Source organism: Podarcis raffonei, chromosome 11 (assembly GCF_027172205.1).
Source record: "Podarcis raffonei isolate rPodRaf1 chromosome 11, rPodRaf1.pri, whole genome shotgun sequence".
Taxonomy (NCBI): domain Eukaryota; kingdom Metazoa; phylum Chordata; class Lepidosauria; order Squamata; family Lacertidae; genus Podarcis; species Podarcis raffonei.
In genome coordinates, this window is record NC_070612.1 from 32,295,930 (window position 1) to 32,312,657 (window position 16,728).

General features: G+C 40.1%; 1 protein-coding gene across 3 annotated transcripts in view; it reads right to left on the bottom strand.

Moving 5' to 3' along the window:
* HAPLN1 (hyaluronan and proteoglycan link protein 1) overlaps window positions 1-16,728 on the bottom strand; it is a 68,043-nt gene that overhangs the window by 10,413 nt on the left and 40,902 nt on the right. For all 3 annotated transcript variants that reach the window (XM_053408714.1, XM_053408713.1, XM_053408715.1), the window contains one exon: window positions 2,709-3,077. In XM_053408714.1, coding sequence (XP_053264689.1) covers window positions 2,709-3,077 — 369 coding nt within the window. The remainder of the gene's footprint in view (window positions 1-2,708; window positions 3,078-16,728) is intronic.

Below are 16,728 nucleotides of genomic sequence, written 5' to 3' on the forward strand. Positions count from 1 at the left end.
TTACTGTAATACTGTGATTTTTAAAAATCTCACACCATAATTCATTGCTCTCCCATAGCTGCATTCAGGAAGCAAGGTCAGGAAAAGAGGAAACTGCCTTAGAGTCAGATCATTGGTCAATCCAGGGCACTCTCCACCAATTGGCAGCAGCTCATCTTTCCCAGCCCTACCTGAGGATTTTAGAGCTTGGTTCCATGACCTTCTGTATGAAATGCATGTGCTGTTCTGGTGACCTAAACCCCTTAAAACTATTTGTCCAGTATCATCTACCCTGACTGCTAGCAGCTCTGCACAGTCTCTAGCAGATTTCTGTCACTTTAGTGCTATATCATCCTCTTAGAGATGCCAAGGACTGAACCAGAGACCTTCAGAATGATAAGCGTGTGCCCCAACTCTAAGATATGATCCCTCCTTCTGCCAAGGTTCTCCCATCCCAGAACAAACTTTGAAGTTTTATTAGTGCTGTATCTACAGGATTCCGCCCCCCTCGTTGATATGATGACCATATGTTGTTGGACTACAGCTCGCATCAGCCCCATCTAGCATGGCCTGGTCAAGAATGGTGGAAACGGTGGTCCAACACCATTTGGAGGGCACCACAATGGTTTTACTTGCAGGGCTATCCCAGGGAATCCACAAATTCAGGGAATTCGGGGAATTCACAAAGCCATGATCTATAAAGCAGCTTACAAACTGAAAAATTAGCATCAGGAGAAGGAAGCCCCTTGAAACAGAGAGTAGATGTCATTGTTATGACAAATATGGTTTCTGAGTGAAGTTACATATGAATGATTAACTGTTTTGTCCAGCTTAGAGACATTCCTGGAAATAAATGTTTTTGTCAATCTGCCAAGCATCATCCAATAAGACCATTATCTAGGGACAACTGTCTTATTGATTCACAGTTTCATCAGCGGTTACACTTGTTCCATCAGGCAACTGAAGACTGTGTGCAAGTGTCATGTAGGAAAGAAACTCAATTGTTCTAAAAGAAAGATAATGCTTTGCTGAATTGTTCTAAAGCGACTCTTTTGCATTTTCAAGTGTAAATTTCCATAACCATGGCAAGAAGTTAAACATTCCTGTAGAATGTAAAGAGAAGAGAGGAAAGTATGATTGCCATATAATTGAATGAGGCCCTTTTTTCTAGATCAAACCAGCTATATATATATGCTTTTTATAAACCTATGGTCATTTTTATCTCAAATATGGTGACTTCAGCTGCAAGCCTAAGGAGAAATGTGGTTTGATTGCCTCATTTAATATCCTACCTGGCTCTACCAGCAGGGCAGAAGGAATTTATGGGCTTTGGATTTTTAAATCTTTTAGAAATTGTAGGTAATGGGGAGGGTTAGGTCTAAGCATGCTCAAAAGCATGTCTAAATAATGCTGTGGTTTGGGGGCATGGCAGGGGACTAACAGAGCTTAAAATTCTTAGAAGCCCACCAACTTCCATCTCATTCCTTTTTGGGGCCTTTGCAGCCTTACTCTCTTTTGGAAGGGACACAAAGTAAAACACAGAGATAAATGTGAATGGATACCAGAACAGGACTGAAAAAGTAATTTTTTAAAAGCATTATATAGAAAAGCCATTTGTGCACAATCATGTATTCTTCAATGTCAGTATTGTGGCAACTTAAACGTGTTTATGGCTTGAACGCACCTTGTTGCAGTTGGTGGACCAGATTCAAAGTGGGAGAAATAACCCACTTTCATGTTATTGCTGAGTTCACCACACAAATCAAAAGACACTCCCTTAAAAATGTACCAAGACCAAAACTTGATTTCATCACAGACAAATCCAAAACTATTACTAAAATGATTTATAACTAACTTGTGTTGACAGAACGGAAAATGAAATGTGCCACAACATTAACATGTACAGAGAACTTGTAGCTGCTTAAATTCCTTGTGAGTGTGTGTGTGTGTGTGTGTGTGTGTTTTCTGTTTCTTTAAAGACAACAGATAATTTCATGGCTAAATAAAATAAGTCACCTTAATTTCATGTCAACTTTTAGTGGATATTTATTTATTTATTGGGAAGCAGATTCAAAGTTAATATTTTCTAAGAGAAAAAAATAAATAAAATAAGAATGGCAGACATGTTAGCCTGCAAACTGCAAGACAAAGAATTTTGTGGCACTTGCAAAATTACCTGGATTGTTGCAGCATGAATAATTGTACATAATGCCATATTTCAAATGCATCCCTACAAAATCTCTTGCAGCATTAGATCTAAGCCAGTTAATGAGGGTGACATAACCTTCCTTGACTAAGAACCAAACTGCATGTGATGTAGTTCATGATATCTCCCCTTGCAGATATTATTTCTGAAGTAGGTAGTTCAGGGCTCTTGATATACATTGGCACACTGGTGTGGATGTAGGGGGATTTATCAGCAGTTAAAGTTGTAAATTTTCTAAAGAGCTCTATGTATGTAAGCTGTGAAACAGGGTCTCCAAAAGGTGTGTCTGTCATCTTCATTGTATAGCTTTCACCATAAGCTGAAGACAGACACACACACACACACACACACACACACACACACACACACATGTATATATGATTTTTATATTGTATTTTATATTATGTTGTATGTTGTTTTTAACCTGCCCCAGGACCTTAATGGTGAAGGATAGATAAGAAATATGACGATGACAACAACAACAACAACAACCACCAACACCAGCAATTCCAGGACTACTTGCCTTCTAAGTCCAGAGATACGACAGTTGTGTCATCTTCTAAACCTTCAATCACTTCACATTTGTATTTCCCATAATCCTCCAGCATTATATTTGTGATTACAAGGGAGGCATCGTTTTCAGTGCTTTTCTTCAGGAAAACTCTTCCTTGGTAATTCCCATAGCTCTTTTTGTGATATCCCATTTCAACATAGACATCCACTTCCTTGAGGTAATCTGAGGTGAGTTTGGTCCACTTGACCCGAATTTTATGGGATCCCGAGTCAGATGATCCATGGTCACGATAAAATTTACATGGCAGTGTAACATTGCCACCCCGTTGTGAGAAGATTTTTGTTTGATCTGCTTCCACAAGGAGGCGAGGTCCATTTTCTGGTCACATATTTGGAAGAAAAGAAACAATTAGTTTGGCATTCCATCCTACATTTCACAAATTTAAAAGGGGGCATTCCTGTGCATGGTTGTAGGGGAGGGGTGTAGGGTGGGCAGCCTATGATCTTTCCAAGCATTGTTAGACTTCAGTTCCCATGAGCCTCAGTCAGCAAGCTCATTGATCAGGGATGATGGCAGTTGTCATTCATTAATATCTGGAGAGCTACAGAGACCCACTCATGGTCTAGGAACATACATGCCAGCTGCACAATACTGGGGATAGCAGATTCCAGACTCAGATATGTCATGAAGATAAAGTGGAAACTAAGTGTGTGTGCAGGCAGATGGTTCCAAATGACTAAAGCAGTGAGGCAAGTCACACAATGCACAGCAAGCCAAATACCAAAGTCCTTTAAAAACAAACAAACCACTATACTGTGCTTATACTATTTAGGCATTGATCTCCCTTTACATCTGAGTAAACTGAGGCACAGCAATGTGACTAGTGAATACATGACACAAATGCTTAAGCATGATAATGCATAGTAATAAAGAGAGCATCTCAGAGAACTTCTTATTTGTAGTCAAATAAGTCCCATTCAGGGTTTCCTACTGAGAATTCCTCCCCCTCTCTGTACAAATGACAGTCCTTAACCTTTAATGAAGGGGCAATTACAAGTGTAGATAAAATGGCCTATCCAAAACAATTTGTCTTTTCCAAGTGGTCTGCATTAGCAGTAGATCACCATCTAGGGTGCTGTATTAGGCTCAAGGACATGGACTTTTAAATCAACTTTTTGTACATAGCATGCAAAGGCACAGAACTCTTATGCTTTGTTCAATTGCTTGCTTATATTTAGAGTTTAATGTAAAACAATATAGTCCTATGAGAAATACTGACTATCACTCTAACCTTGCATAAAATTAAATTTTTGATGGTATAAAGTAAAGTGCATTTATATGAAGCTTGCTTTTTCACCCAAATTTAATGGCTCCAATTCATTGGCAAAGTTTTGGGTGGCTAAGCAAGGAAGGTGTCCTCCACCACTGAGTTTGGAAGGAGAAAGACCACTGTGTGCCTGCAGCACTTCCCCTGACATAAGCAGTAGCAGGACAGCAACGTGTCATTTCTATACATAGTTATCACATTATAATTACATAGTAAGTCTTCCACTGCCATGCATCTTGCAATCCTGATTTTTTTATATATGAACGTAATTTCATTGCTTGACACAGGACTAAAAGTGGTTTTGTGGATAAGGGTCATAGCTCAATGGCAGAATATCTGCTCTAGGACGCTTAGTTTGATCAGAATCGAGTATACACTTCTAGAGTTAATGCTAAATACATTACTTCTGATAAATGAGCCACTGTAGCTGCTAGAGGGCCATGCAAATTTGTGTCCTGGGCTTTTTAGAGTGGTCTGCCCACATACTATCTGAAACCCAAGGGGCACATTGGTTGCCAGATGTGTGCTTTTCCCCATCTCTCCTACCCCACTGCTTGGTTTTTATTATTTGGATTGATTTTAGTAATGAAGAATAGACTAGAAATATTTTAAACAAACAAACAAAAGTAAGTAAATGGGATCCTCTTTAACGAGGGTCCTGGTTGCGCACGGGCCCCTGAGACAACCACCACCAGGTTGAAGGTGCTGGGCATGGCCCAGGCCTTGTCGGTATGGTCCCACAATCACACCAGGCCATTTGGAGCCAATCAGTGCAGGTGGCGTGATTGGTAAGGGCCTATAAAAGCAGCAGCGCAACATGGCTGAGGCACGGTTTGGCGGTTAGGCATTGGCTTAACAAAGTGTGTGGGAGGGGAGGTGCGGCCATCACCTGCCCCTCCATGAATAATGGTAAAGGAATTTGGGGGTCCTGGATCTCGTCTGAAGTCCGCTTGATGGGCTAGGGCCATGCCAGGACCACAGGAACCCCGGGGTGAGCTTTGGTTGATCTTCATCGATGTTGCTCCCTCGTTTGGTGCTTACCCTTTCAGACTACCAGCCAGAGAGGCAGGAGTCAGTTACAGTCTGTTGCCAATGCCTAAACCAATACCAGTCACTTTGCTGTAATCAATAAAGTTGTAGCCTAAATTTTGCCCATTAACTTAAACCAAAATTGTGTGCAGGTGTGAAGTTATTTACTTGGGAAAGGCCTTGGGGCACAACTATTTTGAAACACATCAGAAACAGACCCAATCAACAGATCTTTCTTCTGTTTCATACTTCATGTATTGACAATTACTAGCATAGGATTTATTTATGCCTTATAACAGATTTCAAACTTTTGGTGACTGGCATGTCAACATGTTCAGAAGAGTTGGGCAATACTTCTTTGCAAAAACTTTGGTAGTTTGTAAATCATGTTTCTGCCTTGGGGATCACAGTGGTATACCCAAAGCTGAAAATGACACAGCCCAGCTGGTAGAGTAACTCTCCTCCAGTGCCCTTTTGATCCCTGTTCTCTTACATATTTTGCAAAGAAAACAAAAACCCTGGCTTCAGATACAACTGTCTCTTAGCATTACATATACTGGGGAAGACAAGCTAGTGAATCATCACACATCCTCATGCTGTAAAAGAAATGGTGATCTCACTGCAGCCTGAAAATGGTTGAAAAGGAAGTGTTTTTGTTAAGGAGGAAAAAGCACACACATGTGGCTCTCACATGTACCACTGAGAAACTGACTCCTGAAAAAAGTTTCTTAATTTAGGAGAGGGATGAGGAACATGTGGCGTTCCACATATTGTTTGACTACAGTTCGCATCAGCCCTAGCCAGCACGGGCAATGGTAAGGGATAATGGGCTTTATAGTCCAAACATCTGGAGAACAACAAGTTCCACATTCTCGATTTAGGACCTGGAGTGGGGAGGCATCTAAAGCTGGTAGTCACTTAAATAGTGTTCCATATTCAGTTACAGAGAGAGAGGCTAGAAATCTGCACACCAGATTAGCAAGGAAACAATAAAACAGCAGGAAAAGTATATTTGATGGGAATAAGGAATGAAAGCAACATGATATATGTCTGGGAATTAGACTACAAAGCGTTCAGACTGGTTTCTAAAAGATGAGCAATTCCACAGTTCTTCATTCCTTGTACCCATGCTTGCCCATGGATGACATGGGGTTTTTTGGTGGGGGGGGGGAGAAGCAGAAGTCACATATATTTATCTACTACTATACTTATAAAACAAATTGGGTTAATGAAATTTTTAGCATCAGAGGAAAAGACTGTGCTACAAGAAACGTGACAAATTAAAAGCCCCAGGGATTGCTGCTTTGCATAAAAAAAATTTCAACCCATATTTATGTTCAACGTATATAAAAGAGACAAGCTGATATGAAAACTGTCATGCTTTGAGATTAAGATATAAAGTTTCCCAAACAGTTCTAGATTGTTGGTGGAAAAATGATATGGGGCAAAAACTTTTAATAGTCTATACATGAAATGAATCTATATTTTTTATATAAACACTACGCTACGTAAATGTAGTTTTCATTACAGTCCACATTTTCTTAAGATAAAGGAGCCTTCCATATTCCTGAGACATCTAGACCTGCTGCCTTTTGGGAATAATCCTGTAGGGGGAAACAGAATGTTTCTCTCAGAAACTCTTAAGAGGGCATGTCTGACACAAGTTATGCACAATCCCATGCATGTCTACACTGAAGGTAAGTCCCACTGTTTATAAGGGTTTTACTCCCATGTAGGTCTAAACCTTAAACTAGTTTAATGATAAGTCCCCTTTACCATGGATTCCTAGAATTACTTGGGCGAAGTCATGAAAATTAAGCTTTTATAAAACTTACACGTAAGTTTATAACGTGCTTATGCTTTTAATCACTATTGTTTGACATATATAGACCAGTGCAGCCAAAGTACTTGGATTTTTGTTTATTATTTATTTTGGCTTCAGAAAGACAGCACCAGCATAAATCAGTAATTTTGATTGAATTCATTTGTGTACCAAGCTCAAAGATGTATGACCATGTTAGCTATTTAATGAATGTTTATTTTCAACTGTCCTGCATATTGTGACTGTTATATTGAGCTCAGTTGGATCCTGAAATAATACTTATTCATCGGCAACAAAAACTTGCATTACTGAGAGGCAAATATTATCATAATATTTAAAGATGACTGGAAGTTGTTGTTTTTTAGTTCTTGAACATGAACCGTTTTGGGTCCAATTGATTTTTGTGTGGCTAAAGTAATTACATTTGCTCAAATAAGTAAATTAGTTAGACTTCCGGAGGCGGCGCCAACGGCAATGGCGGTCTCCTTCTGAGTAGGAGGAGAAGCTCAGTAGAAAGAGGGTCTGTTCCGCTACGGCGAAGCGGGGACCCGACTTGAAATCGCAGGCAGAAAGAGCCTGCGAGCGTGGGACCCAGCAGGCACCTTTTGCGCCCCCCGTTTTTTGCGAGGGAGCTCCGTAAGGGGCTCCGGTGTGCAGCGGGAGCGGCGCGGTGCTACGGGTCGATTGCTGCGTCTACAGAGCGAAGCCGCGTAGCTGTTGCCGGAGAGCGCTGACCTTCTTCCTTTGAAATTCGGCTTTAAAAAAGAACACCCGTGAGTAGGGGGATTTAAGAAACTCGGATTCGAGAACAAAAAATCTGTGAATTTGGGCTCTGAAGCGGAAAGGTGTAAAAAGGAAGTCCGTCTTTCCGTTTTGTAAAAGATTAAAGCAAAGACCTTTTTGCGCTATTACTTTAATGTGGACTGTAAAACTTCAACTCTAAAGCACCAAAGAAAGAACTCCCCCGTTAGTGGAGAGGGGGGAAGTTAAGAAAGTGACTGTATTTCTTCTGGGGATCTTCTGGGAATTTAAATAGACTTTTTTCGAACTCTCATGGGAACGGACTGTCAGATTAATGAGGATTGCTACATTTGAGCTCGCATTGACTGTGGATACAGTAAATATTTAAGATCTAACTCTGCAGAAAGTTGCATCTTGAGTTCTATTTGGGCTGAATACTTAGTTTCAATTAAAGAGGGGACACGGAAAGTTACAAAAGACTTTGTTGTTTGGTTACTGAGAACTTTATGGTGGCTACTGTGTCCCCCTAGAGGACTATTGAAGTTAGTATCTGACTGGAGGAATTTTCCACTGCTAACTTTGGGGACTTTCCACTGCAAGGCTTGACTGTGGGAATTGACCTTGACTGAAGATAAAGGGGAATGACTGACCAAAGAGCAACAAGATCCAAGGTCAAAGTGCAACAATCTACTTCAGTCTCCCAGCAACGTAGGGCATCTGTGCCTGGCCTCCCTGTGACTCAGGAGGAAGACCCAGGGCAAATTGAGTCAAAAGGAATGGCCTCAGAAGGGGAATTTACATCTGTGTTGAATAAAATCTATGAAAAATTGGAAGGCCTAAGTAAACAGGTCTCAGATCAGTCAGCTGAAATTAAAGGGAACACAGCTAGTATCAATTCAAATACTAAAGCTATAGAAAAATTGTTGGAGGAATCTGCGACTACCAGGAAAATAGCTGAGGAGGCAAAGGAAAAAGCCGTGGCTGTGGAGGAAGAAATTAAACCAATACGTAAACAGATCGGGGACCACCAGGCCTTATTGTCTATGGTTGAATTGAGAGAGAGGCAGACGAACCTGAGGATCAGGGCGGTGCCAGAACTTGAGAAAGACAATCTGAATGACTATCTCTCACAGGAATTTCAGAAATTCTGGAACTTGGAGCTGGACAAAGATTTTAAGATAGTGAGCGCCTTCAGACTTGGAAGAGGAGGGAAGAAAAACAGGGTGAGAGACTGTTTGGTGACCCTCCGATCGAAAGAGGAACGAGACAAAATATTGAGTGCTCACTTCCAGAAGACCTTAGAGATTAACGAGTCCAGAGTGGAGATTTTTAAAGATATTCCGAAACACCTTCTGGATTTGAGAACCAACTACGGAGACTTGGTGGCCCTGTTGAGAAGGAACACTATTGCTTTCAGATGGGAGTTCCCCCAGGGACTGTCCTTTACGTTTAAGGGGAAAAAGTACAGGATTAGATCAGTGGAAGATAAGGAAAAATTTCTGAGAGATTTTGAAGAAGATTTACAAAAGGAAGCGACAGATTTGCCAAAAGCCTTGAGACCAGGAGCTGACATAGCACCACCACCTTTGGGATTCGACAAAAAGAAGAAGATACCACCGCAAGAACTTGACGAGCTTTTGGGAGCGGCCGGAGGAAACTAAAATAAATACACTATGTCTCTGCAATTACTAAGTTGGAATATTCACGGTTTAAATTCTCCGGAGAAGAGGAGGAAAGTATTTCATATATTGAAAAAGGAACAATTGGATTTAATTTGCCTGCAGGAAACTCATGTGGTAAGGCTCCATAGGAAAGTTCTTATCAACAAAAGGTTGGGTCAAGAATTTATTTCATCTGATAAAGTTAAAAAGAGAGGAGTTGTTATATACGCTAAAGAGAGCCTATCACCGAAATTTGTTTTTAAAGATGAACAAGGAAGGTTTATCGCAATTGAGATTCAACTACAAGGTGAAAAATATCTGATTCTAGGAGTATATGCACCAAATGAGGGGAAATCTGAATTTTTTAAGAAATTGCATGAGACATTGTTGGACTATATGGACTATAACATCATTTTGATGGGAGATATGAATGGAGTGGTATCTACTAATATGGATAAGTCGCAAAGACAGGTGGTAACTAAAGATGGAAGACTACCAAAAACATTTTTTGAATTGACTGACAATATGGATCTGATTGACACTTGGAGAACTAAGAACCCCCTTGGAAGAGAGGGAACATTCTTCTCTGAAGCCAACATGACATGGACAAGAATTGATCAAATATGGATAACTAGAGGACTGGCACCTAAGATTCGAAAAGTGGATATCTGCCCTAAAACTTGCTCCGACCATAATGCAGTAAAGATGGAGATGAAACTAACGCTAATCGGCTCCTTCAGATGGAGGATGAATGATGCCCTGTTTAGAGACCAGGAGGTGATTAAGAAGGCCCAAAAAACATTGAAAGATTATTTTGAGATAAATTTAAACACTATGGTGGAAAAAAGAACAATCTGGGACGCAGGTAAAGCGGTCATGAGAGGGTTTCTGATTCAACAGAATGCAATAAAGAAGAGAATCCAAAATGAGAAAAAAGATAAAATCTTGGAAAAAATAAAAGAAGGAGAGAAGAGATTAAGAGCGAAACCAAAATCCCAAGAAATTCTGAGGGAAATTAAGTTATATCAAGTACAATATATGAGAATGATAAACCAGGAAGTGGAATGGAAAATTAAACAGATGAGACAAAAGTCTTTCGAATCGGCTAACAAATGTGGGAAACTGCTTGCATGGCAGATGAAGAAAAGACAGAAATTAAATACTATTACAAGTTTGGAGGTAAATGGAAAGATTATACAGAACCCATTGGAAATTAGAAACTGCTTCCAGAGATTTTTCAAACAACTTTATACACAAGGGCCACAGAAAGAGGTTGAGTTAGACCAATTTCTGAGGAAAAATGGACTACAAAAAATTTCTCAAGAAAAGAGGATAATGTTGAGTGACAAAATCACAGAACAGGAAGTGGAGGGCGCCATTCGGAATATGCAGCTGGGCAAATCTCCAGGACCAGACGGTTTAACCTCCAAATACTACAGAGTTTTGAAAGATTGGCTAATTCGACCACTAACGGAGGTGTGCAATGAGATATTAGAGGGGAAAAAGGCGCCGGAGTCGTGGCAGGAAGCATATATTACACTTATACCAAAAACTGAGTCTGAAAAGACGCAACTTAAGAACTACCGCCCCATATCCCTTCTTAATGTGGATTACAAAATATTCGCGGACATTTTGGCAAATAGATTAAAGAAAGTACTATTGGAAGAGATCCATAAGGACCAAGCTGGCTTTCTCCCGGGTAGACACTTGTCGGACAATACGAGGAATATAATTAACATTTTGGAGAAGCTGCAAGTGAATATAAACACTAAAGCAGTTTTAATTTTTATAGATGCGGAGAAAGCCTTTGACAATATTTCTTGGAATTTTATGAAGAAAAATCTTCAGGGGATGGGGGTGGGCCAAGGGTTTGAAAACGGTATAAGTGCAATTTATTCAGAACAAAAGGCTAAATTAATTGTGAATAATATGGTGACAGAGGGATTTAAGATAGAGAAAGGCACACGACAAGGCTGCCCAATTTCCCCATTGTTATTCATCACTGTCCTGGAGGTATTATTGAATATGATTAGAAGGGACCGTTTGATAAAAGGCATTCAGGTCGGAGCTAAGCAATATAAACTGAAAGCATTTGCAGACGATTTAGTTCTAACATTACAGGAGCCAGAATCTAGTTCGAAAAGAGTTTTGGAAGTGATTCAAGAATTTGGAAAGATGGCTGGTTTTAAGTTGAATAAGTCTAAAACTAAAGTTCTTGAGAAAAATTTAACACCGATTGAGAAAGATAGGTTTCAGAAGGAGACAGGCCTAACAATAGTAAAGAAAGTTAAATATTTGGGGGTTAATATGACAGCTAAGAACCTAAACTTATTTAAAGATAACTATGAGAAATGTTGGTTAGAAGTGAAGAAAGATCTAGAGATATGGTCAAACTTGAAGCTTTCCTTGTTGGGTAGAATTGCGGCTATAAAGATGAATGTACTGCCAAGGATGTTATTTCTGTTTCAATCTTTGCAAATTTTGGACAAGATGGACTGTTTCAAGAAGTGGCAGAGAGATATTTCTAGATTTGTCTGGCAGGGCAAGAAGCCCAGAATAAAATTTAAAATATTAACTGATGTTAAAGAAAGAGGTGGTTTTGCCCTGCCAGACCTGAAACTTTACTATGAATCGGCCGCATTTTGCTGGCTGAAAGAATGGCTGCTTCTTGAAAACACAGACATTTTGGATTTAGAAGGTTTTAATAATGTTTTTGGGTGGCATGCATATTTGTGGTACGACAAGGTTAAAGCTCATAAGGCATTTAAAAATCATATTGTCAGGAAAGCATTGTTAAATGTCTGGTTAAGATATAAAGACTTACTGGAGAATAAAACCCCAAGGTTGCTGTCACCAATGGAAGCAAAGGCATTGAAAAAGTCCAATATGGAGGCCAAATGGCCGAAATATTGGGAAATATTGGAACAAGAAGGAGATAAACTGAAACTGCAGAGTTTTGAGAAATTAAAAGATAAGGTGCGAGATTGGCTGCACTATTTTCAAATAAGAGAAGTCTATAACTTGGATAAAAAAATAGGCTTCCAGGTGGAAAAATCTAAATTGGAAACTGAGTTGTTAGAATCCAAAACTAAAACACTCTCAAGAATGTATAACTTGCTGCTAAAATGGAATACGCAGGATGAAACAGTTAAATCTGCTATGATTAAATGGGCACAAGATGTTGGTCATAACATTATGTTTGCTGACTGGGAATGGTTGTGGACCACAGGTATGAAATTTACGGCATGTAATGCCCTAAGAGAGAATATTATGAAAATGATATACAGGTGGTACATGACACCAGTCAAGCTTGCAAAAATCTACCACTTGCCTGACAATAAATGTTGGAAGTGTAAAGAAAGTGAAGGAACATTCTTTCACCTTTGGTGGACATGCCCAAAGATTAAGGCTTTCTGGGAGATGATATATAATGAAATGAAAAAAATATTTAAATATACATTCCTTAAGAAGCCAGAGGCCTTTCTCTTGGGCATGGTGGGCCAATTGGTGCCAAAGAAAGACAGAAATTTCTTTATGTACGCAACAACAGCGGCAAGAATTCTCATCGCAAAGTATTGGAAGACACAAGAGCTACCCACCCTGGAAGAGTGGCAGATGAAGTTGATAGAGTATATGGAACTGGCGGAAATGACTGGCAGAATCCGAGACCTGGGAGAAGAGTTGGTGGAAGAAGACTGGAAGAAATTCAAAGACTATCTTCAGAAATATTATAAAATTAATGAATGCTAAAACTGTGCTTGGATTGGCAATAAGTAGTAATTAGTGATAAAAGTTAATAAGATTATGCAAAAAAATAGGTACTGATATGCTTGAAAATATGGATATAGTATATGTTATGGTATAAAGTTTAACATTTGAAAAAGGGTAAGAATTTGCTGAATTAAATATTTGAATGGGAATACAAAAGGGGGGAGGCGGGAGGAGGTCAAGAACATAAGCATATGAAATTGAGGTTATTTGAAAAATGGATTGGTTTTAACTTTTTTATGTTTAAATTTAATTTTTCTTAATTAGTTGTGCTTTCTTTTTGTATTTTTGGTGTTTCTTTCTTTTTTCTGTAATCTAGGGTTTTTTATTCTGTGAATTTTTATCTTTCTTTTCTGTAAAACTCCAATAAAAATCTTTACAAATAAGTAAATTAGTTAACATGGTTGCTGTTTGGGCTAAAGGCATCACATTTTTGCATGAATGTACAATGCACTTTCTACCAAAAAATTAGTCAACACCATCAATTATATTTTTATCTCACAATTCCACCAACATTTCAAGGTGGCATATATGATTCAACCTTTCCCCTCTTCTCATTTCCACAACAAGTAGGTTATGCTGATAGTGGCTATCTGGGGATTTGAATCTGGGTCTTTCAGGTTAGAGGGACTTTAAACCACAGGTAAACAAAACTAAAGGTGAACATGCAGCAGGCTGGCGCACACTGCAGATACTGTGACTGCTTCGCTCCTCCTCCACTCCTGCTGCACGGTCAACTAAGCCATAGTTTGGCTTAGTGTTACATCCAAACCTGGGCTTGTGGTTTGTTTTCCTCAGACCATGAAAACTAAACCAAGAATAAACCTTGGATACTTCTCATGCTTTGTTTGAAGAAAGACACCACAAACCTGAGTTCAGATATAACGTTAAGTCAGGCTATGGCTAAGTTCCTAGAAGCATAGTAGGAGCAGAGAAGCACCTAAAAATTCAGCAGTATGCCTCAGTACTTTCATTTAACTATAGTTTAAAATGATGTGCAAACCAGGCTAGGATTGTGAACAACTGATGCTGTCTGATAAAAAGCTGAACTTTCCTTAATATATAAAAAGTGTCCTGAAAATTGGGTCTAACAAAGTAAAATCGCATGATTCACCTTTCCACACCCAATCTTCTCTTTTGCTTGCAGAAGATATTTTAATTTTAAATTTTAAAAAGACTGTGAGTTACTTGGGATCACAAATGAAACATGAAATAAAACAGAATAAATTGATCTTAAGTGGCATACCCAATGACCCAGATGTATTTCCCCCATCTTAAATGAAGTTTATTCCCAGGTAAGTGTACCTGGTTCTCAAAGTCATTAAGGAGCATTTCTAGAGTCATTTTAATCTAGGCTGGAAATGGTGCCCCATAATGCTGACTCTAGATGAAGGGGAGCTGAGGAGAGGTGAGTGCCAAAGGGGGGCAGATGAGTGCAGGGCAGGCAGAATTCTTAGCTTGCCGCTGAAGCCTAAACCCAGTTAGTTGTTAGATGTGCCCTGGCTCAAAGGATGAGCTCAACATTGCTCTGGGGTTCTTTAAGTAGAGGATATCCTGTGTAGGACAAGTGAAGAGAGTGTGCTCAGTGAAATGGATCACACAGTCCATTCACAGTTATTTCAATTCTGGTGAGTGTGTGACACTCCATCACATGTCTTGGTCAAGGCACACACTGGCAGGTTGTGTCTCTCCTGGAAAGTGCTAGTGCCTCCCTTGGGAGGCCAGCTTCACGGCTTTTAATTTTGTAGGGGTTTCTTTTGCCATGTTTCTGAACTAAGAATCTTTTGGTATCAGATGCCCAGTCAGCAAAATCATTTTATATTCATTTGGCTTCTTCAGTCTGCTTAGTTTATTTCTGTCTATGCTGCTATTCCTAAGCATATCAGACTTCCCTCCCCACTCTCCACATTATTGTTGTAAGGATTAATGCCAGATGGGGCCTCTGATACACAGTCTCTCATTAGCTGGAGATCTAGATGTCAGATGGAACAGACCAAGTTCAAATTAAACTGATCCTATCTGTAAATACAAATATAGATGGAAGAGGAAGGAAAGACATTATATCCTTTAACTGTTTAACACACCCACAGTTTAGCAACTGCAAACTGTGTAAAATGGCAGGCTGTTGTTGTTGTTTTAAAAATCTATCCCACCCATTTCTCTAAATGAACATTAACTAGGGGCTGCCATTGCTGCTCACTTTGCTTTGCTTGCCAGCCCCATCTAACCCCAACCCCTGCCCCCAAAACCCATCTCCTTACTTGTTGCTGAAGCCATCCTGTCCCCTCACTCCTCACCAAAGTCATCTCCAACCCTTACAACTTGCCAACCTACATCCCCCTTAAAGCTTGTCAAAGACCTCCCCCCACCTTCCCCTTAGACTAGGGATGGAGAACCTTTTGTCATGGAAGGACCAGATCTTTATACCCCCTGTGCTGGGTGGGGCAGCCCAAATGTCAATCACCTGATGTCAGCATGATGCTGTAGCCCTCTGTAGCAGGGATGTTTACAAAGCCCTTTCACAAACACACACTACTTCAACTTCCAGCTGTGCAAGTTTGAAGAAGATGGATGGTGGTGGGAATGTCTGCTGGGATTGCTATATTAGCATTGGCTTCTGCAGGTGTTGGCACCCTGTTGAATTTGCAAGGTGAGAACTGGGTGATGACTATTTTATCTGGTCCTACCCATACATACACAGGACACGGGTGGCGCTCTGGGTTAAACCACAGAGCCTAGGACTTGCTGATCAGAAGTCGGTGGTTTGAATCCCCGTGACGGGGTGAGCTCCCGTCAACCTAGCAGTTCAAAAGCACCTCAAAGTGCAAGTAGATAAATAGGTACCGCTCTGGTGGGAAGGTAAACGGCATTTGTGTGCGCTGCTCTGGTTTGCCAGAAGTGGCTTCGTCATGCTGGCCACATGACCCGGAAGCTGTATGCTGGCTCCCTTGGCCAATAAAGCGAGATGAGCACTGCAACCCCAGAGTCGGTCATGACTGGACCTAATGGTCAGGGGTCCCTTTACCGTTACCTTTTACCCATGCATAGTAGCCATGTGACATGCCTGGACCATAGGATTTTTCTGCCCATCCTTGGTATTAAATACTCACTGGCACTTGAATCTTGTTTAAAAAAACAAACAAACCAAAACCCCCTACAATAATTGTAATTATGCTGTGAAAAACCACTGGCTACAACCTAGTCACAAAGTACTCTCAGAATCTACAACACTATAGAAGTACTTTTAGGAAATTACCAAGTGGTATATGCTAAAAACTGAGGGATGCAAATTACTAAAGAGAAGATTTCACTTGTGTGCTGCTGCAACATTCAGTGGTCATAATTCCACCACATCTGGAGCCCTGCCTTCTCTTGCATCTGATCATGCAGGTCCTTCCCTATATTAGCACACTGTTCAAGGCTACTCTCCCCTAGATTATTCTCTGACATTCCCTACCACTATGATCTACTTCCTTTTGGTTAGTTACCTGGTGTTAAGCTGCCCTTTACACCCTTTTTTTTGTTTACCAAACAAGTGGCATCTTGAAGTTTAGCACATTTTAATGGCATGAATGACATTATTTTTTGTGTCCACTTCATCAGATACAGAAAGTGTTAACCTCAGTTCCAGGTACACCACCCATGGATTGTAAGCAGCAAGTTCAGGGGGAAATACAATGC